Source organism: Melospiza georgiana, chromosome 5 (genome assembly GCF_028018845.1).
Source record: "Melospiza georgiana isolate bMelGeo1 chromosome 5, bMelGeo1.pri, whole genome shotgun sequence".
Lineage (NCBI taxonomy): Eukaryota > Metazoa > Chordata > Aves > Passeriformes > Passerellidae > Melospiza > Melospiza georgiana.
Genome location: NC_080434.1, coordinates 42,483,595 through 42,500,922, shown reverse-complemented (window position 1 = coordinate 42,500,922; position 17,328 = coordinate 42,483,595). Strand labels below are relative to the sequence as shown.

The 17,328-nt window shown below is 39.6% G+C and overlaps 1 protein-coding gene across 17 annotated transcripts in view; it reads left to right on the top strand.

The window, feature by feature from the left end:
• CAMK2D (calcium/calmodulin dependent protein kinase II delta) overlaps positions 1–17,328 on the top strand; it is a 120,062-nt gene that overhangs the window by 88,753 nt on the left and 13,981 nt on the right. For 3 of the 17 annotated variants that reach the window (XM_058024630.1, XM_058024629.1, XM_058024634.1), the window contains exons 13-17: positions 2,913–2,950; positions 4,517–4,549; positions 8,375–8,434; positions 10,030–10,071; positions 12,569–12,617. In XM_058024630.1, the coding sequence (XP_057880613.1) occupies positions 2,913–2,950; positions 4,517–4,549; positions 8,375–8,434; positions 10,030–10,071; positions 12,569–12,617 (222 nt within the window). The remainder of the gene's footprint in view (positions 1–2,912; positions 2,951–4,516; positions 4,550–8,374; positions 8,435–10,029; positions 10,072–12,568; positions 12,618–17,328) is intronic. The other 14 variants (XM_058024633.1, XM_058024632.1, XM_058024636.1 and 11 more) reach the window with 7 other exon arrangements.

Below are 17,328 nucleotides of genomic sequence, written 5' to 3'. Positions count from 1 at the left end.
TCGAATAATAATAAGCACTGACTCATCCAAAAACATTACATAATCACAAATGCAAGAACAACTTGTTCAATTTGCATAGTACTTGAAATACAGTTTCTTTCTTAGTTAAGTTCCCTTCTTTAGTACACACCTTACACAGAGGACCACATTCATCTAAATTACCTTGAGTTAGTGCTTAATGAATTCCAGTGTCTCCCAATTAATTTCAAAGTGGGAAGGCTGTAGGCTGTCCTTTTTGTAAAAATGAATTACTGTTAAATATCAAACAAATCATTCCTCATCCCTTTTCATAACTGTCACTGTCTGTATATGTAAGGATCAAATTCAACTTCCACGAACCAAAAAAGCTGAAGTAATTTTAAACAGTGTTTCAGCATGAAAAGCAAACAAGGGTTTTTGGCTTTTTTTGGTTTTTTCACCTGACATCTCTTGTTTTACATCATAGCCACCTGTGTTTTTTCTCCATGACGTTTTATTTTTTCGGTTTCTTTATTCATTGTATTTCATTGCAAAACATGCTTATGAAGGTCATTTGTCCATAATGATGTGGTTATAAAAGTGTTTTACTTTCCTTTTTTTTCTTCCTTTTATGTGGAATGTGTATTTCTTGTGAGGTAAGACCCTCAGCACGTGAAAGGAACATCTTTTTTCTCTTCTCAATCCAAGCTGCTGTTTGTCCTCAATCACTTTAATTTCTCCATGCTGTCACAAACCATTTGTTTCCAGTCTGCTTTCTGGCCTAGTAGCACTGCCTTAGGTTTTATTTTTAGCTCTTGCTTGTAGTTGCAAGAAATCTCTCATTGTGGGCTTAATTTAGACTATGCTGATTGCTTTGCTCCTGCAAATTCTTGAAATATTTGATTTGTGTGCAGTATCTGTGATTAAAGAAAGATGAATCCAAATAGTATTAAAAAGCCATTGCAGCCAAGCCCAGCAGAGTGGTGGGATGTGCAGCAATTCATGCTGGGCACACTCTGAAGGACACAATAAATACTCAGTGTTATTGCTTGTGGTGCCCCCATTTTACTGCTTCTCATTTACCTGTTTACATAGAACATGTAGTCTTTGGCAAGCATCAAAAGAACTCGGAAGTTTCATGCACAAATTTAGTACAGCAGTCTGTAAGAATTAATTTATGTTTTCCCATATTTTTATAAGGGCTAAGAGTGTAAAGCAGGCTTTGAAAGCTATTAACTTCTGGGGTTTTGTGTCCTTAGGTTTCAGAAATATCTCCTTCCCATTGCTTTCCCTAAATAAATTCCTGAAGGTAATGGAGTGCCCACAATATTTGTGGTAATGTAAAATCTAAGGCCCTCTTGCCTCAGGTCCTGAAAGCACACATTGCCTCAGGGAGTGTCCAATCTCCAAAGTATGTGGAGAACAATTCGGTTTCAATATTTACACTTATGTTTCTTTAAATGAAAGCATGCAGTGGTACTGCTGCACAATACAGGCCAATTTATTTTTGTTCATTTTAGCTGTAAGATGTGGCTGTGTGGGAGGTCTCATGGTAGCGTTGGCTGATGTCCATAGTTATTGAACTGCACTTGGAGGGCTGATATATTAATGAAGTTAGAAACATCAAGCTGACTTCACTTTCCAGGGTTTATTTCATGTAAACAGCACAATAATGGACATCAGTCATTTCTTTACAATTGCTGAGGTGATTCTACATTTTCTGTGCTGTAAAATGAGCACTTAGTGCAGATGTAGCTCAAAAATAAGCCACAATTACAAGAATTAGCTTTAAAGATAAACCAGATACTCGGTAACTCCCATATCCTCAGCCAGCCTGAGCAGCCTTGGGCATGTGAGGTCCAATTGAGTTTTGGGGGTTTTGTTAAGATAAGAATGCCAGTAACGATGGGAGCTCCATGTTGGGACTGTCTCCCCTATATATAGAACAGCAATTTCTTCTGACCTGAGCTGTGGAGCACTTTCTGATGGGAAGATTGGGACATAAACAACAATAAAACCCCAATAACAGCAGGCTTGTTGTGTAATTTATTATTCTTCAAGTCTTTGGCAGTGATTCATGAAGCATTTACGCTTTAGTGAATAGTTTATATGGATTTGATAGGTCAGCCAGCATGTATTTCTGCTGTGAATGTTTTCAGGTTCAGAGCCGGGCTGTGCTTGTTTGCACGTTAGCCTTCCAAATTTAGTAAATCCAAATTGTTTGATGCTGGTTTTAAGTGGTGGAATTTAAAGTCTGGCACATGAATAGCATTATGGCAAATGAAATTTTGAAGAAATTTGATCAGTCTGCAACATGATTCAGAAAATAGCATGTTTTCTTCATTAGGAGCTGAAGCAAAGCCTAGAATTTGTTATTATATCCTCACAGGCAGCAACCCTCCGGAACAACCCTTCACTAGCAAATCATTGTTCCTTTCCTCCTTGCAACTGTGCTGCCCTTTCATGGAAGGAGGCTGATGCTGTCATGGTGGGAATGACAGAGGGGCATTATGTATATTGGTACTATCACTGAGATACCAGTGGGCTCTGCAGACACCTGGTCCAAGTCCCTGCCATCAGAAAAATACCTTTTCACAGTCTTATCAAACTCTCCCTATCATCCAATAGGAATATATTGCAGTTGTGGAAATGGCTATAGCCAAAGCTGCTGCTTTTACACTCACCCTGCTTCCATTTCCTCTCTGCCACCCAAGGAGCTCTCTCCTTGTGGAAGTACAGTCAGCCTACAGCTTTAGTCAATGGAAAAAGAGATGTTTGATAATCCTAAGGACTGGTGGTTTCCTAAAGATTTCATTCCCCATGCTCAGAGAAACAAAAGGAGGAAATAAAAGCTGAGGACATAGCTGGAGCAGGGAGGCACTGGGGGTTTGCTGCGCAGCTGGGTGACCTCAGGAGAAACACCTGACACTGAAATTATTTGTTTCACTTTACAGCAGCCAAGAGTTTACTGAAAAAGCCGGATGGAGTTAAGGTAGGTTCAACACCTGCTTTCCATTTCAAAGATAAATTCTTAGTCTCCACCTGTCTGTAACTTCTGCCAGGTTTTAGAATTGATTATTTCTATTTCTTTCCTTCATAGATTCTGTTAGTAAGTGCCTCTCACTAGCTATTTGGAGTGGTTCAAGTTAGTAGCTGAAGCTTAGAAATGAAATAAAACAAATACTCGAAAAGCCAGCATTAAGTAAGCAGAAGATAGAAAACTACTGGAGAAAATGCTTTTTCTTGCTTTTTTAATGAACAATTATTATGTAATTAATGACACAGAATTATCAGTTAACTTGTAAATAATGGTTTGGTGGTGGGCTTTTTAGGCATCACTGTTTATGTGCAGCTCTGTTGCCTCTTTGTTTCCCCTTGACTTTCCGTTAGATTTGGTGGAAGACCAAAAGTGTACGTGTAGGCTTGGCTCCACATGAGGTGTGTTCTGCCAGATGTACTTGCTATATTTGGCAGAACTTGAGGGGTTTACTGTTTCAGATCAGCTCATCCTGACTAAGAGACCTTGCTAAGAAGGGAACATTTTGGCAGCTTTCGTACATGATTTAGAGCTCCTGTTCTCACGTCACCAGACCCCTGCAGGAGGAGAGATGCTTCACAAATGAAAGTTCTGCATAAATACTTGGAAAAAAAAAAAAAAAAAAAAGAAAAAAAAACCCATTCAGCAGAAAACATATTTTGTTTTTTTTCTCAGAGGACTCTTAAAGACTAATGTAATGCTATAATGCTTCAAGCTTTCATTGTAAGATTCAAAAGATATTCTTCTGTGCTCTATGTGTTTATTCAGAAGGGTGTCTTTGACCTGAATTTTAGTTTTCTATTTAATCCTAATGTCTTACTTTAACAAAACATTATAAATACTTGTTTAAATACCACATTCACAGTATATTTGTGCCTGCTGTCTGACAAATGCACTTTACCAATCAAAAAATCCCGAGCCTGACCCACAAAGAAATGAGTACAGTACCATTGCATTGCTTCTCCCTGCCAAGCAGTGGAGGTCCCAGTCACATAGAGAGGCACACATTTGGAACAATTCTATCACTGCTGGAAAACCCTGACCATGTTTCATTGTGGAATAGATAAAGTTTATGCATTCTCTCTGACCAGTTTTCCTTTTTAAATGTCATTCCTCCTACAGGTCTACAATGCTATTTGTTCTGTCGCAATCTCAATTATAATATGGGAAACAATTGTTGCCAAAATTTTGCCTAAATTTCACCTGTTGGGATTCAGTTCTTTGGTTTTCAGCACATGTTATATATCTGCTGTTAGTCTGCATGGTCATGTGGAGCAAAGGGAGTAAATGTACATCTGGGGAAGGGAAGTCTGTTTTTGTCATTGCTGTTGTTGAGATGCTGGTATTGAGATATTCTGTAGCATTTTTCCACCCCTTCCAACAGCTGTAGCTGTATTTTTCGTATTTAAAAAAAAAAAAAAAAAAGCCAAAAGAGAAATATACTGTACTCCGTGCATTGATACTGCAAATCCAACCAGTCACGTTTTCTTCTTTTCCTTTCTCTCTGACTGGTCAATTCAGAAAAGGAAGTCCAGTTCGAGTGTTCAGATGATGGTGAGGATCTTTATCGACAGATTTTTTTTCCTCCTGTGAAACGTTCACACTTAGAAATCAAGCAGTTGCATTTAGCTTTGTTAACTTACTGTGAGAACTGCAAGACTTTAAAGTACAACCTTGTGAATTTTAAGCCTGCAGTTGCTATATGCCATCCACAGTGAATTGTTCAGCTATTCTTTCAAACAAGTCTTTACTTTTTTTAACCTGGGGACATAAAAAGCCAAAAAAGTAGATGTAACATCAGCCAATGCAGCTGTTCTTAGTAAATAAGAATAGTAACAAAATAGTACTCTTGTAACAGCCTTCTCTTTGTTTTTAAAACCTCCTTATTTCCAAAGCTAATAATATTAATATTGTAAAATGTAACACAAAACAAGTTACACAGTGATACGGTATTTCTTTAATTGAGTCACTGTAGCCCAAGATGCCATGCTAAATGCTCGGGAGTAAAAAAGCCAAATTCCCAGCCTTCCCACACTAGTTTCCCAGCTAGCTTGCTCCACAGCTCAGGGCTGTGTCCCAAGGTGTCCCAGCTGACAGTCTCAATAACTTTCCTTCCTCCTCAACCTACTCTCCAGTCTTGTGTTCATTTGGGCTCCGTGACCCCAACACTGTAACTTCCTCTCTTGCTGTTGATGGTGGTTTTGAATGTGACCTTTGAGGTGCTCGTGAGGATGGGCTCTGCCTGCTGCTGCTGCCAGCAGAGAGAAGGCAAAGGGCCCTCATCCACACCTTCCACTGGGAGGCCAGCTCTCCTTGGGAAGCAAAAACTGCTGGTCAGGCGTGAGCAGCCGTGCAGTTCTGTAGGTAAATCCTCTGTTCCTTGGGTGAAAGCAGAATTCCAGTGGCAGGAGCCACAGCATCCAAAGGAGGGGCACTGGGAAGGTGCAGTGTGATTATTGCCAGGATCCCAAACCTCAGGTGTGCGTTAAGTCTTTGGTACAGAAGTAGTGTGTGAAAGGTAAAGCCCCAAAATACAGGCCTTATTTGCTAAAATATTTTCATATTCTATGGAAAAAAGGCCAATCAGTATACTAGAGTTGTTCCCAGCTGTTTGGAGTGCGTGTATGTCTGTCCTGCACTACTGTCACACCTCAAAGTGACTTTTGGCAAGCGATGCAGCAATAAAACATTCTCCTTCACAACAGAAGGACACTGGTTAAGCACAAATCAGCTTTGAAGGAACTGTTTCATGTGACAATATTGTAATTCTTTTGGAGTGGTTTCCCTTTGGTGTTAAAAATACGTGCAAGATGCACCATGTGTTCCTAGATTAATGTCTCTTTCTATGAGAGAGAAAGGTCTATAGCTTATTGCTGTTTTCTTGCAAAGTTTCAAAGGGTTTTACCAAGTTCTGTTTACGTGGAAGAAATAACTGTATTTTGAATCACGTTCTCTCTCTCTCTCTCTTCCTGATGAGTGTTGGATTCTCAATATCTTGCTGAAGAAGTTTTGAATAGATTTCCTGCAGTTTACAGCAGTAGCTGTAATGAATATTGTTTATTTTCATAGGGCTTTCACCAAGGGAGTATGGACCAAAGCCTGCTCTCCTTACTCAGGCAAAATTGGAATTGAACTTTGACTGGATTTTCTTTATGTGTTCAACCAAGAGCACTCATTTGGGATCCACTTGGGTTTTTGTATTAAGCTGCTACTGAATAGGACTGTATGAAATCTGGTGAAATCTTCATTTCTTTCCTTATGTTTTTCCTTTGTGTCTATTTGCTTTTTGCTAGAGTCTTTTTAATCTAATCTCTCGATGACTACACTGACACAAAAATATGAATCTGTACTTATGCGACTCAATATGGAATTTTTGTCTTGCTTGGAAGGTTTAGTCTGCTGTCAGGCAGCTTTGTTTGTGTTCCCACTCTTCTACAGACCTCCAGTAGAATTTTCAGTTACCGAAATGGGTGAGATTTTCTTTAAAGTTTTTTCCTGAGTAAGGAGTTCAAAGTTCTGCCCATCTCAGAATCCCATAAATACCAAAGCAAGTAAAATACTTGCCAATACTTAAATGTCCCCGTGGAAGACTTCATGCACAAAGGTGTTTGTTCTCTCCCTATCCTGACTTCAGACAATCCTACCGCTTACAGCTGTAATTGTGCATAGAGAAATGAAATTTATTTGGCACTAAGTAAGCCAAATGAAATTTATTGGCACTAAGAGCTTAATCAATTACATCTCAATACTGACTCATATGTTCTCTTAATGACAATTTCTGCAGAAATATCATTGTTTAAAAAATAACTGCTCCTCACCCTCCTGCTGTAGAGCATCATGAATTTTGCTTTTAAATTAAAGAAATTCTATATGGGAAAATAGTATCTATCACAAGTATTATTAAATAACATTTAGTGTCTACATAATGTTCCCTGATTAACCAACAAAACTACTTTATATTCTTCAAAGCTAATTAAATGCTGGTTAAAAATTAGTAAATGTGCAGTCTGTAATTCATTACTACAAATCCTGTGGACATTTCCATAATTTAAACATATCCTAAGTAAGATTCACTTCAGCTGCAGTCTCAGTTCCTAAAATCCACAAGTCAGCTGCCATGCCTGGCCCAAAGTAAAATAATCATCATAAAGTGCTGAGGACATGGAGTCTGGGAATTTCATTTCTTTCCATTCCATAAAGTTAATTACATTTTTAGGAAAATCCATCAACAAAACAAGTTCAGGCATTTCTGGTTTTGCTTTGCCCACTTCCTACTAAGTACTAAGACTAGAAGGTTCAGTAGAACTTGGTTTTTTGGATTAAAAGTCTTTTCAGATCATCTGTATCTATACACCTAGTTCTGCATGATGCTTTGGACCACCCTTGTTAAAATTAGATATGACCAAAATGTACATAATAATTTTTCCTCATTATTGAGAGAGGAAAAAACACATCTTTCAAACCAGTTTGACAATACTTGAATCTTGCTTCTTAGTGCATGTAAAAAGTGGCTCACTACATTATTTTTAGTACTTCTCTTCTTCCCATACTCCATGGTATTAATGAAAGTTAAATCTTAAAAAGTGGATTTAAAGGATCAGATACTTTGAAACTTCCGGCTGAGCAGTTTAATTTGTATCAGTATTTTGTACTGATAAAAGCCAGAAGGTGTAGCACTGTGCTAAGCAGAACAGATATTGTGAGGACCTATATGTAAAGTTAAACAGAGAGGTGCTGATGGCTGGAGTAAGGCTACAGATACCATAGTGGGAAACCTGGTGCTTCCAAGTCACAGTACCAGCACTGAGAAGCTGCCAATGATTTTCTCTAAAAATAGCACCACAAAAGCTCAAGGAGCACAAGTCTCTTTCTAGCCTCAGTCACATTTATTCCAAAGTGGAATCAGCAGCCAGTAAAACAAATTACAGATTCTTGAAGCACTACAAATACTCAAATGTTATTTATGGTAGGGATAATTCATTAGAAATAAAGAACTATTGAGTGCAATGACTGAACACCATTGCATGTCATGAAATGGCAGTGACTATTTAGGACTTTAATTCTTTATTCTTCTTAGACCTGCTTAGCTGCTACTTAAGGGCTCTCTGCTAAGTGTCTCAGCTCAACTCATCCATCCCTTATCTAGACCTTGGTGCAGGGCTCTGGCAGCTCATGGGGAGGAGCTGCCAGCCAGCTCCTGCAGTTAGTGTCAGTGTTCCTGCAAGTTCCTAAGTTCATCTTTCTGTATTCTTTATTTCCATATCTATATCTATCTATAGATACCGATGCCTGTCTATAGATTTTGTGTGCAGAGATATAGATACGGTGCCTACTGCGAGTTCTAAGGCCTGTCTGTTTCTGTTTTCTGCATACCTACAGATAAACAACAAAACCAACGTGGTAACCAGCCCCAAGGAAAATATTCCTACCCCGGCGCTGGTATACCTGGAATTTTCCTTCTCATGCTATCTGGAAGTTTTTGACTGTCTTCTGTTTGTTCTTCCTTTTTTTTTTCCTCTTTTTTGCTTTTTCATGCATTTACTCTGTTTGCTTTCTAAAAACAGGTTTTGGAAAACCTTTTTGTTTGAATTATGCTGTCTTTTTTTTGTGAGGAAACCCATTAGAGCGTGTTTATTGACAGAAAATATTAAATGGAAGCTGGATGCGGTAGAGTCATAGCATTTGTAACCATAGCTGAGTTTTTTGCATGCTGTGCCAGAAAGTGAGTAGAATGTGCTTGGTGTTGCTCTTAGCTCTTTGCCTGATGACTGTTGCCACCTTCTAATGCTAACCTTTTGCACCAAAAAAACCTTTTAAAACCAGCTCTGTTATTTTCTCGGCTTTGTCTTAGTTAAAGTGTTGACATCCAGGAGAGCTAACAGGATTATTACTAGGCTGCCGTAAACAGACCTTATTCAGATTTTCATTCCATATTTCCTGAAACTCAGCAGGACTTTGCAAGATTTCTCTGGGATCAAGAGGCATCTAGAGCTAAACATTTTGCTTGTTCCTCTTCCATTTAAATCAGCAGGAGACATTATACATTAATAAGCTCTGCTAAGGGCATATTCCAAATCCAAGTGATATTCCTGGATGTTTACTGCAGTCTGGCTTTTATTAATAGCCCTATTTCTAAGGCACCTGTGTGTCACGGGGCTCACCTATGTAAATGCCAGTGCCAAAGTACATAATGTTGTGACTTCTTGTTTCCCATGCACATATAAAACTTTGAAAATGGGGTAATTCACACACATTAGGAAGCATTTTTCCTCTGCAATTTTTTTGAGCAGCTGGCACTGAGGCATGCAGTAAGTTCTTCCTAAGGCCAAGTCAGCAGGTTGCACGCAGGAGTTTATGGCAGTCTGTTCCCAGAGAGAGCAGTGCCCAATGGCCCATGCTGAAGGCGTGCTGGCTGCTATTTTAAAGATGATTGAACCTTTTTTTAAAAAAGTTAAAGCATTCGGGGAAATTACACTTTTAAATGGCACAAAGATCTCTCACACTTAGTTTTATGCAGCTCTGCCAAGGCAGGAGTTGAGAGCAGTCCACACATTCTAAACCACGGTAGTGCCTAGGGATAGTCATCCTTAATGCTTATCAATTCCCCTGTATTTCAATTAGATCACTTCATGCTAATACAAGCAAACATGATTAAAGAGAAGTTATTAATGCTTAAAGATCTGTGGCTGCCCTGCCTGTCCAGGTTCAGACAGGAAAACCCACAGAGCATTTGGCTTGCTCTCATCCAGAAGAGCCTCTGCAGGTCCCCAGAGCTTCAAAGCCCTGCACACCCTGGTCCTGAATAAGGTCTCTGCATGCTGCTGCATTAGGTGAGATGGCCTTTTTTGCTGGCTTGCTGTTGAGGAAATCTGTGTTAGAGACATCCAGTTTCACCCCGTGGCGACAGTTAACATTTGTTTTAACTCTTGTCAGCGTTCAGCATTTGTGAGCTGGCTCTTCTTGCACTCCCTCACACCAATGGAAATGTATTTACCAATGGGAACTCTTTCTCTCTTTATTTTGTTCTCGCTCAGGAGCCCCAAACTACAGTAATCCACAACCCTGATGGAAATAAGGTATTCAGAAAGAATCAACTCCATCTTGCTTTTCCACACCACACATTCCATCCACTATTTCTCAGCACAGTAGGGCCGTTCCAAGAATTTGTGGAGGAAAATCTCATTCCTGCATTTGTACACCCAGTGTCTCTCGAGCCTGTTTTCATCCGTGTCCATCTGCTGCGTGCGTCCTGCTGCTTCTGAGCTCCTGAAGCTCTTGGGGGAGTCGGTAGCCATGGACAGAGCTCAGTGCCCTGTGCAGCCCAGCCCAGGGAGCAGGGGATCTCTCTCATTTCAGCCAAAAATGCTGCAGTCTAAGGGAAACCTAAGAGTGCTGTTCTCAGAGTGTGGTGAGATGATCCCGGCGAGTTTTACGTGCAGTCGTCACTCAGACAAAGATGTCATTTCCGTTTATTCCATCTGCTGTTTCTCAGCATGCTTATACACTGTGTCGTGATGTGTCTTTGCACAGGACTTTGGTTTTCTTCCATAACATCACTGGGCAGTTTCCAAAACAATTTCACATTTCAAGTGACAAAGAGGTCTTTTGATTTTCACATGTTTTCTTCACGCTCTTTTCTTTTTCTCATGTATTGTGATGTTTGCGTCTGGCAGCTGATCCCTAAAACATGTTTTGTTTTGTTTTGTTTTTTTCATGCATGGACTTGAAAAGGGCCAGGAAATACCATCATTTACATTAACACATGTTCCTAGGTTTCCTGAAAAGAATTTATGCTTCAACAAGAATTTCACTGTTTGCAGTGCTGATTTAATTCACATCCCATTTATCTAGTCTTAACTCCCTGTGGTTATCTCATAAGAGAAGGAGTGGATCTGAGTGATGACATAACGCATGCAGCCATTCCTCCAAGCATGGAAGTGCTGATGGTGTGTGTTGTGCTTGTGTGTCCCAATCCTTTATGTCCCCTGCATCTGTCCTACGCAGAACTTGTGTTTTCATGTTACTACTCTTTGAGCTCCCAAGTTGAAACTCATAGGCCACCAGCAGCCTGTGTTTGAACAGCAGGCTGATCTTTATCGCTGAAGTCCACTAAAGCCCAGAAAACCCAGATAAAATATTGGCATGACTACATCTACTTGATTTTATTACATTATCTCAACAACTGAAATACTCAATGTCCCAAAAGGTCACAGCAAACAAACAAACCCCTTAATGTGGAGGGTTCCTCCTAAATTTATCTGAAAGACTGATCCTTGTAGTATGGCAACTGGAGTGGATGCTTCAGTGTTAGAGGCTACATCTGCCCTGTGAGCTTTGCATGGTGTTTACAACTCATATTTGTGTGAGGTTTTTGTTCACTTGTAAGTACTTTATCTAATATTTGAAGTGCTAGAGCATGATACGTCCGTGTAGAGTGGAATGTCTAACACAGCCAGGGCAGGGGCAGCATGGTGGCTCGTTCAGTTTTGTTTGTGTGTGACTTAATTCCTCTAGTTTGACTTATCAATGCACATTTGGGTTTGGAAGGTCTGAGTAATGCATTAGCCCTCTTGAACGTTCCTTTGGCTCAGCCTTGTGAGGACACTGGCAAATTTACCTTTCATTATGTAATTGTAAAATCTTTAAAGAATTAAACAGTACCAGTCCTGTCTTCTGTGTCAGTAAAAAACATATCAGTTAATCTTTTTTGTTATTGAGCTGCAAAAAAAAAATTAACTTTTCAAGAGAGTACAGAGATAAAAAAACCATCTAGCTTAAAACTTTCTAGCTCTCTGCAGGTGTTAGATTTGACAGTGCCCTGTTGAATTTGCCCATTATATTTTGTGTTTCTGGTAATTAAGGAAAGGCTGAGATAGAATATCCTTGCCTTTTTAAGTGTGATGGCTTAAGAATAAACTATCTGATAGATGAGTCATTCCTCTGCATGACTGGTTGGTTGAAGAATACTGCTACAAAGATGCCTTATTTTGTCAAAGTTCTTAACATACTTTCATCAATTCTTCATCTCCTTAAAAAAAATCACAGAAACCAATATAAAAATGAGATAATCTAATCCAATATGCTTCCCATCACTGTCACTTGAAAATACATTGCATAAGTCACACGAGCAGGAAATTGGTTGTAAATTGTAGCTTGTGGAAGCTACATATTTGGAAGGTGAAATTGGAATGGAATGACTTATTTTGCACAGTTGGTTTAATCACTAAGCTTAAAATGGCAAGCACTCCTACTTGGCTGAGGTAATTCATACATTCAGATGGACTTTGTAGAGTTGGATGTTAAAGAAAAAAACCTTTCCTGTACATTCCTGTGAAGTAAAAGCATCAGAGTGCAGGAATTGTGTTTCTGTTCCCTCCTGTGGAGAATGGCAATGTTTGACATCCATTTCAGGTGGAAATGTCTCAATCAGTGTGTGACCATTTGTTTGTGAATGACATCCCACCCTGCTTCAAGGCTTTGCATGACTCCTGTAACTAATCCTGTCATTTTCCTAGGCACGCAAGTAAGGCTTGCCTTGTTTTGTACACTTGACTCATATTTACTTCTCAACAGGAATCTACAGAGAGTTCCAACACGACCATCGAAGATGAGGATGTGAAAGGTATGATTTTATGCTGGAAATGTTTGGAGAAGCAGTAACATGAGTTTTGTGGTTGTATTTCAGTGGGCCATTAAACACAGGAACCCCTAATGAATTTTAGGAGAGAATAGTGGTTTTCCTTCTTTAGAAGAAATTACTTTAGATGTGTTTGAGACTTAACTGTAACTTTTCAGTTCCCAAAACACCATTTCCCATGATGTTTTGGGATTAAGAGTTTAAAGTTACTGCTTTTTGACTAAGATATTAGTTCCAGTAATAATAGAAGTAGATTATAAATGTCTAAATCAGTGCTTTGTAACTTTTACTTAGTTTATGTTTAGCATGCCATTTGTGTTTTGGGTTTGGTTTTGGTTTTTTTTTTCATGTCACCATTTTTATTTTTATTCTGTTCAGATGCCAGTGTATTTTTTGGCTTCCTTTTGTTCTGTCCATACACTTATTTTAATCTTCTTTTTTTCTTTAAAAAACTGACATCAAAACTTTTTTATAAACCTGGTTTTGTAGCTTCACAGATAATATTTGTTTCCATTTTTCCCTGCTCTAAACATTATGCTGTGATGTTACACATACCTATTTTAATAGCATTATGTTTTAAAATGCAAAGGATTTGAAAAAGGGAGTATTTGGTTTGTGTGTCTTTGATTCACAAAATAGGTTGGCTTTTGACCTCAAAAACAATGATGTATGTACAGATGAAATGTGGGCCAGAGGTGATAGTAAGATAAAACAGGGAGAATGGATGCAACAAAGTGGTGGTAGTTTGAGTAACTGTGAAAGGAGAGACCAGTTACAGGGATCTGCAGCTGATGCGTTGGAAAACACAGTGTAATTTACCTTTAATCATAATGTTTTGTATTTCTTTCTTCAAACTATTTGATGTAGTTTAACAACTAAGCTTATGAAATGAATAATTTAATTATAGGGCCTCTGTGTGATGATCTAATGGAGTGTTATTACGGTAGACTTCCTAGAAAATTCTGTGTGAAGCTTACCACATAGAATTGTACCTCAGGGGATACAATTATACAAAAACACAACAATGAAAATAATTTGCCTAATTCTTTTATGATTCTGCAGTATCATGCAGTTGGATGGCCACAATATATGGTACTCCCAAACCAGAAAAGGGGATCTTGCCATAAGCACAAGTCTGAGGAACAAGATCCTGTTTGTGTCTTTCCCTGCAGTGTACAAGGATTTAATTTTCTGTTTATTTAAGAGACAAATATAATCTGCCTCTTATTAATTGTTCATGAACTTATGTGTTTTTCACTTTTTAGTATTCCTCTCACACTTCCCATCTTTCCTCTGGAGACTGTTGTTCATACTGTTTTATAATAAAATTAAAGCTAACAGTGCCCCCAGGGTCTAATTTGCAGAATGATTCAGGGAATAGGGAGCCCTGCATTCCTGACACCTCTTACAAGCTCAAGCTTCCTGCTCTAGCAAGACACTTAGGAAAGATTATTCCCCCCACAGCAAGATTGAGTCCTGGATGTATGTTTTGTAGAACAGTGAGAAAGCTGTTCTCTTGTCAGGAACAGCTACTAGAGATAAAATACTGATAGGAACAAATGGATTGCAGAGGAAGGAGAGAGAATTCTCCAGGTCCTTACATGTATGCTCAAGATGACTCAGGATGTTTGTCACCATGTTCAGATCTAGAAGGAATGCTTTGCACCTTAGATGATAAAGAACGTTTAAGACCTTTTTGCTTTTCATTGCAGCATGGAGTAAGGCGTGGGAATAGGCTCTGTCCTTCCTGGGAAGGAGCAGGGGGCTGTGGCTGTAACTGAGCAGCAGTGTTAGTGTGTTTTATGGCACTGCAGTGTGATCCACAGCTCCCAGGGAATGGCTCTGCAGAGGCTTGTGTGTTATTCCTGTTCCCAGTATCCCAGGGCTGCACAGACAGAGCCAGGGCCCCTTGCTTTGCTGCAAACATCCAGCTCTGCACCAGGGGCCTTGTTCTTTGGGGTTGATTTGCCTCTCTGCAGAGGTGTGGGTCTGTTTTGGGGTGCGGCATCCTCAGCATGCTCGTGTCTCTGTGCTCTGTGGGAGCCGGTGCACGTGCGTGTCCATGCCAAGTGTTATGGATGTTAGGCTTCATTACGACAAGGAGCAATTAAAAATATCTTACATCACCTATCATTAATGTATCCTCAGGATCAAATTCTCCTCCTGTCAGGGGTGCACAGAGCATTCTCCTCTCATGTCAGGATCTCATCCTGTTTTCACTTTTGAAGGCAGGTATTTACCCTGAAGACAGTAAAATCAGGCTTACTTTTCATTTTTTATTTACTGGAGATCTTAGTGTCCGTAACTTTGCCTTGTTTACATATACACTTACCCCTTCCAGGACTGGAACATATTTCTTTTAGTAGAAACACTGCTTGCCAAACAACAGTGAGCTTTCATAACTCAAGCAATAAGTTAATTATATTATTTAAGTCTGACATGGCTTGAAGCTGTAGTTCAAGTTCCCTGCTAAGATAAATTTCTGACATTAACCATTGATCATGAGCTTATCTACATGACAGTGATCCCTCCTAAATATGACAGGACAAGACAGGAAGAACATGCTGAGAACTGGACTGTAGACAATGCCTTCTTCTGGGATTACTTATGGGATTTCTTCTTCCTGTAGTAATGAGACTGTAACTATTGGGCAGCATCTCTGTAATATGGGTTTGATTTTTCAAGTAATGCTATGGAATAGCATCATTATTTTTGTCCACAGATTTTCAGAAAGGTGAGTTGTTAGATGGACAGGAGATGTGAATTTTTCATGGTGTCTTTTTGCCCCCAGAGACAAATTAACAAAAGCATTAGTAAGAATCATGCTTGGCAATGGGGAATTGCTGAGCTTTTAAGGCACTTAGAGATTTGACAAATTGTGATTTACCTCTGCTGCTTAAGACATCTGGAAGGTATATTGCCTCAAAATATTTAATGTATTGATAATTAATTGTATACCTGTTGACCTAATTTGAGTTAATGGTAGAAAGAAAGCAGTTTAAACTATTTCTTTTGGAATGTACGTTCCTTAAAAATCATTCAAATTTCTAAGAACAGTTTTTCCAAAGCTCTTTCAAAGCCCATTGTGTCTGAGTACCAGATACAGGGGTAAATCTGCGCTGGCATCTGAACAGAGTCACTCACACCTACGACCTTTACAACTGTTCTTTGGTACCCACACTGCCCCTGAAAGTACATCATTAACATTGTTTGTGTGCTCAAAGATTTTCTAAGTTCTTGCTGCTTCTAATTAAATTATCATTATTTTTCTTTTGGCCTTCTTTTTTTTCTTCCTTCACATGTCCTTGACCCTCACACAGCTTTCACAAAGGAGGAGGACATGGAGAGGTTGAGTTCCACCCACCACTCCTCCTCTTCCATTGCTTCTTCATCCCACTGGTCACCACGCTTGCCGTGCCCCAGAGGCCGCTCCTGCTGCCAGTGCCTGCTGAGGAGTCTGATCACACTCTACCTCTTCATCTTTGTTTGTTCATATGTTGTGTTTCTTTCCATCAATTCAGCGGGCAAGTCCATGAGAAATGTAAACTCAGAGAGTCAATCGCTTGAGTCTGAGCTCTCCCACTCCACTCCTTCCTCTGTACTATGTAAGTTGAGAGACTCATCTGTCAGATGATCTCCTCTGTCTCTCCTCTTCCCTCCCCACCATCTGACAGAAGTTCAAAAAAGGTCAGTTGCTGTGATCTGCCTCATCTAGGAATGACCTGTGCTTAGCCTTTACAAAAGTAAAATTTTTTAGGTATTTTTTCCTTGTAATTAATTGTAAAAATATTTTCATCAGCCATAACAGCAAGATAAAAATGTCTGTATTTCAGACAGCTGTATCTTGCAGGAGTAATCTTTGCAGTAGTTTTCAACCTGGGGAGAGAGATTTGCCTCACCTCTTCCTTGGATCCTGGATAGGGCCTCAGCATTAATTACCTGTTACATTTATTATATCAAGTTCCTTTCTTGATTAATCAGCCTTGAAGCTGCTGTGGCAGGTGTTAACTTGCAGCATTGATATGACAAGCGGGAAATGTCCTCCTCTGCTCAGGAGATCTCTGATGATCAGTGGCCAGCTGATGGTAAAGGAAATCTCCAGTGTTAAAATATGAGAGGGGAAAGGCACTCTATTGGTAGAATACACCAACAGCCCTGGGTAGAGCATTTCTTGTTTGTAAATTAACTCAGAAATTTTTCAGAAATTCCTTGGAGGGGCGAGACCTTGTAACTTGAAACAGGGAATGACTTCCTGGGAATGAGGGTTCTGCTTGCCAGGTTCTGATCCTGCAGCCAGCATGTGTCAGGATAGTTGCACTGGTGGTAAGAATGGGAATTTGCACAGATAAAAGTGAGATCCAGGCTGGCCCTTGGGAACATGGACTGTGTGTTATTGGCCTGAACCTTATTTTAAGCATGAGTTTAAAATAAGGTTCGGGCCAAGAACATGACCTTATTTAAACATGAACCTTTTTTAAACATGAGTGGAAGTTTTGGTGGAGTCAGCTAGTGCAGGTGGGAGGAGCCAGTCCTGGAGGGGATGGGCTGTCTCTGGTCACAGCTGTTGCCAGGTAATGCCAAAAGCACAGCTTCATTCTGTGGGAGCAGTGGCATAGGCTGTGTCAGTGTATGGGTGAATGTGGATCAAACTAGAAGAACAAACACTGCCTGCACAAACAGCCCAGAGCCAGGGAAA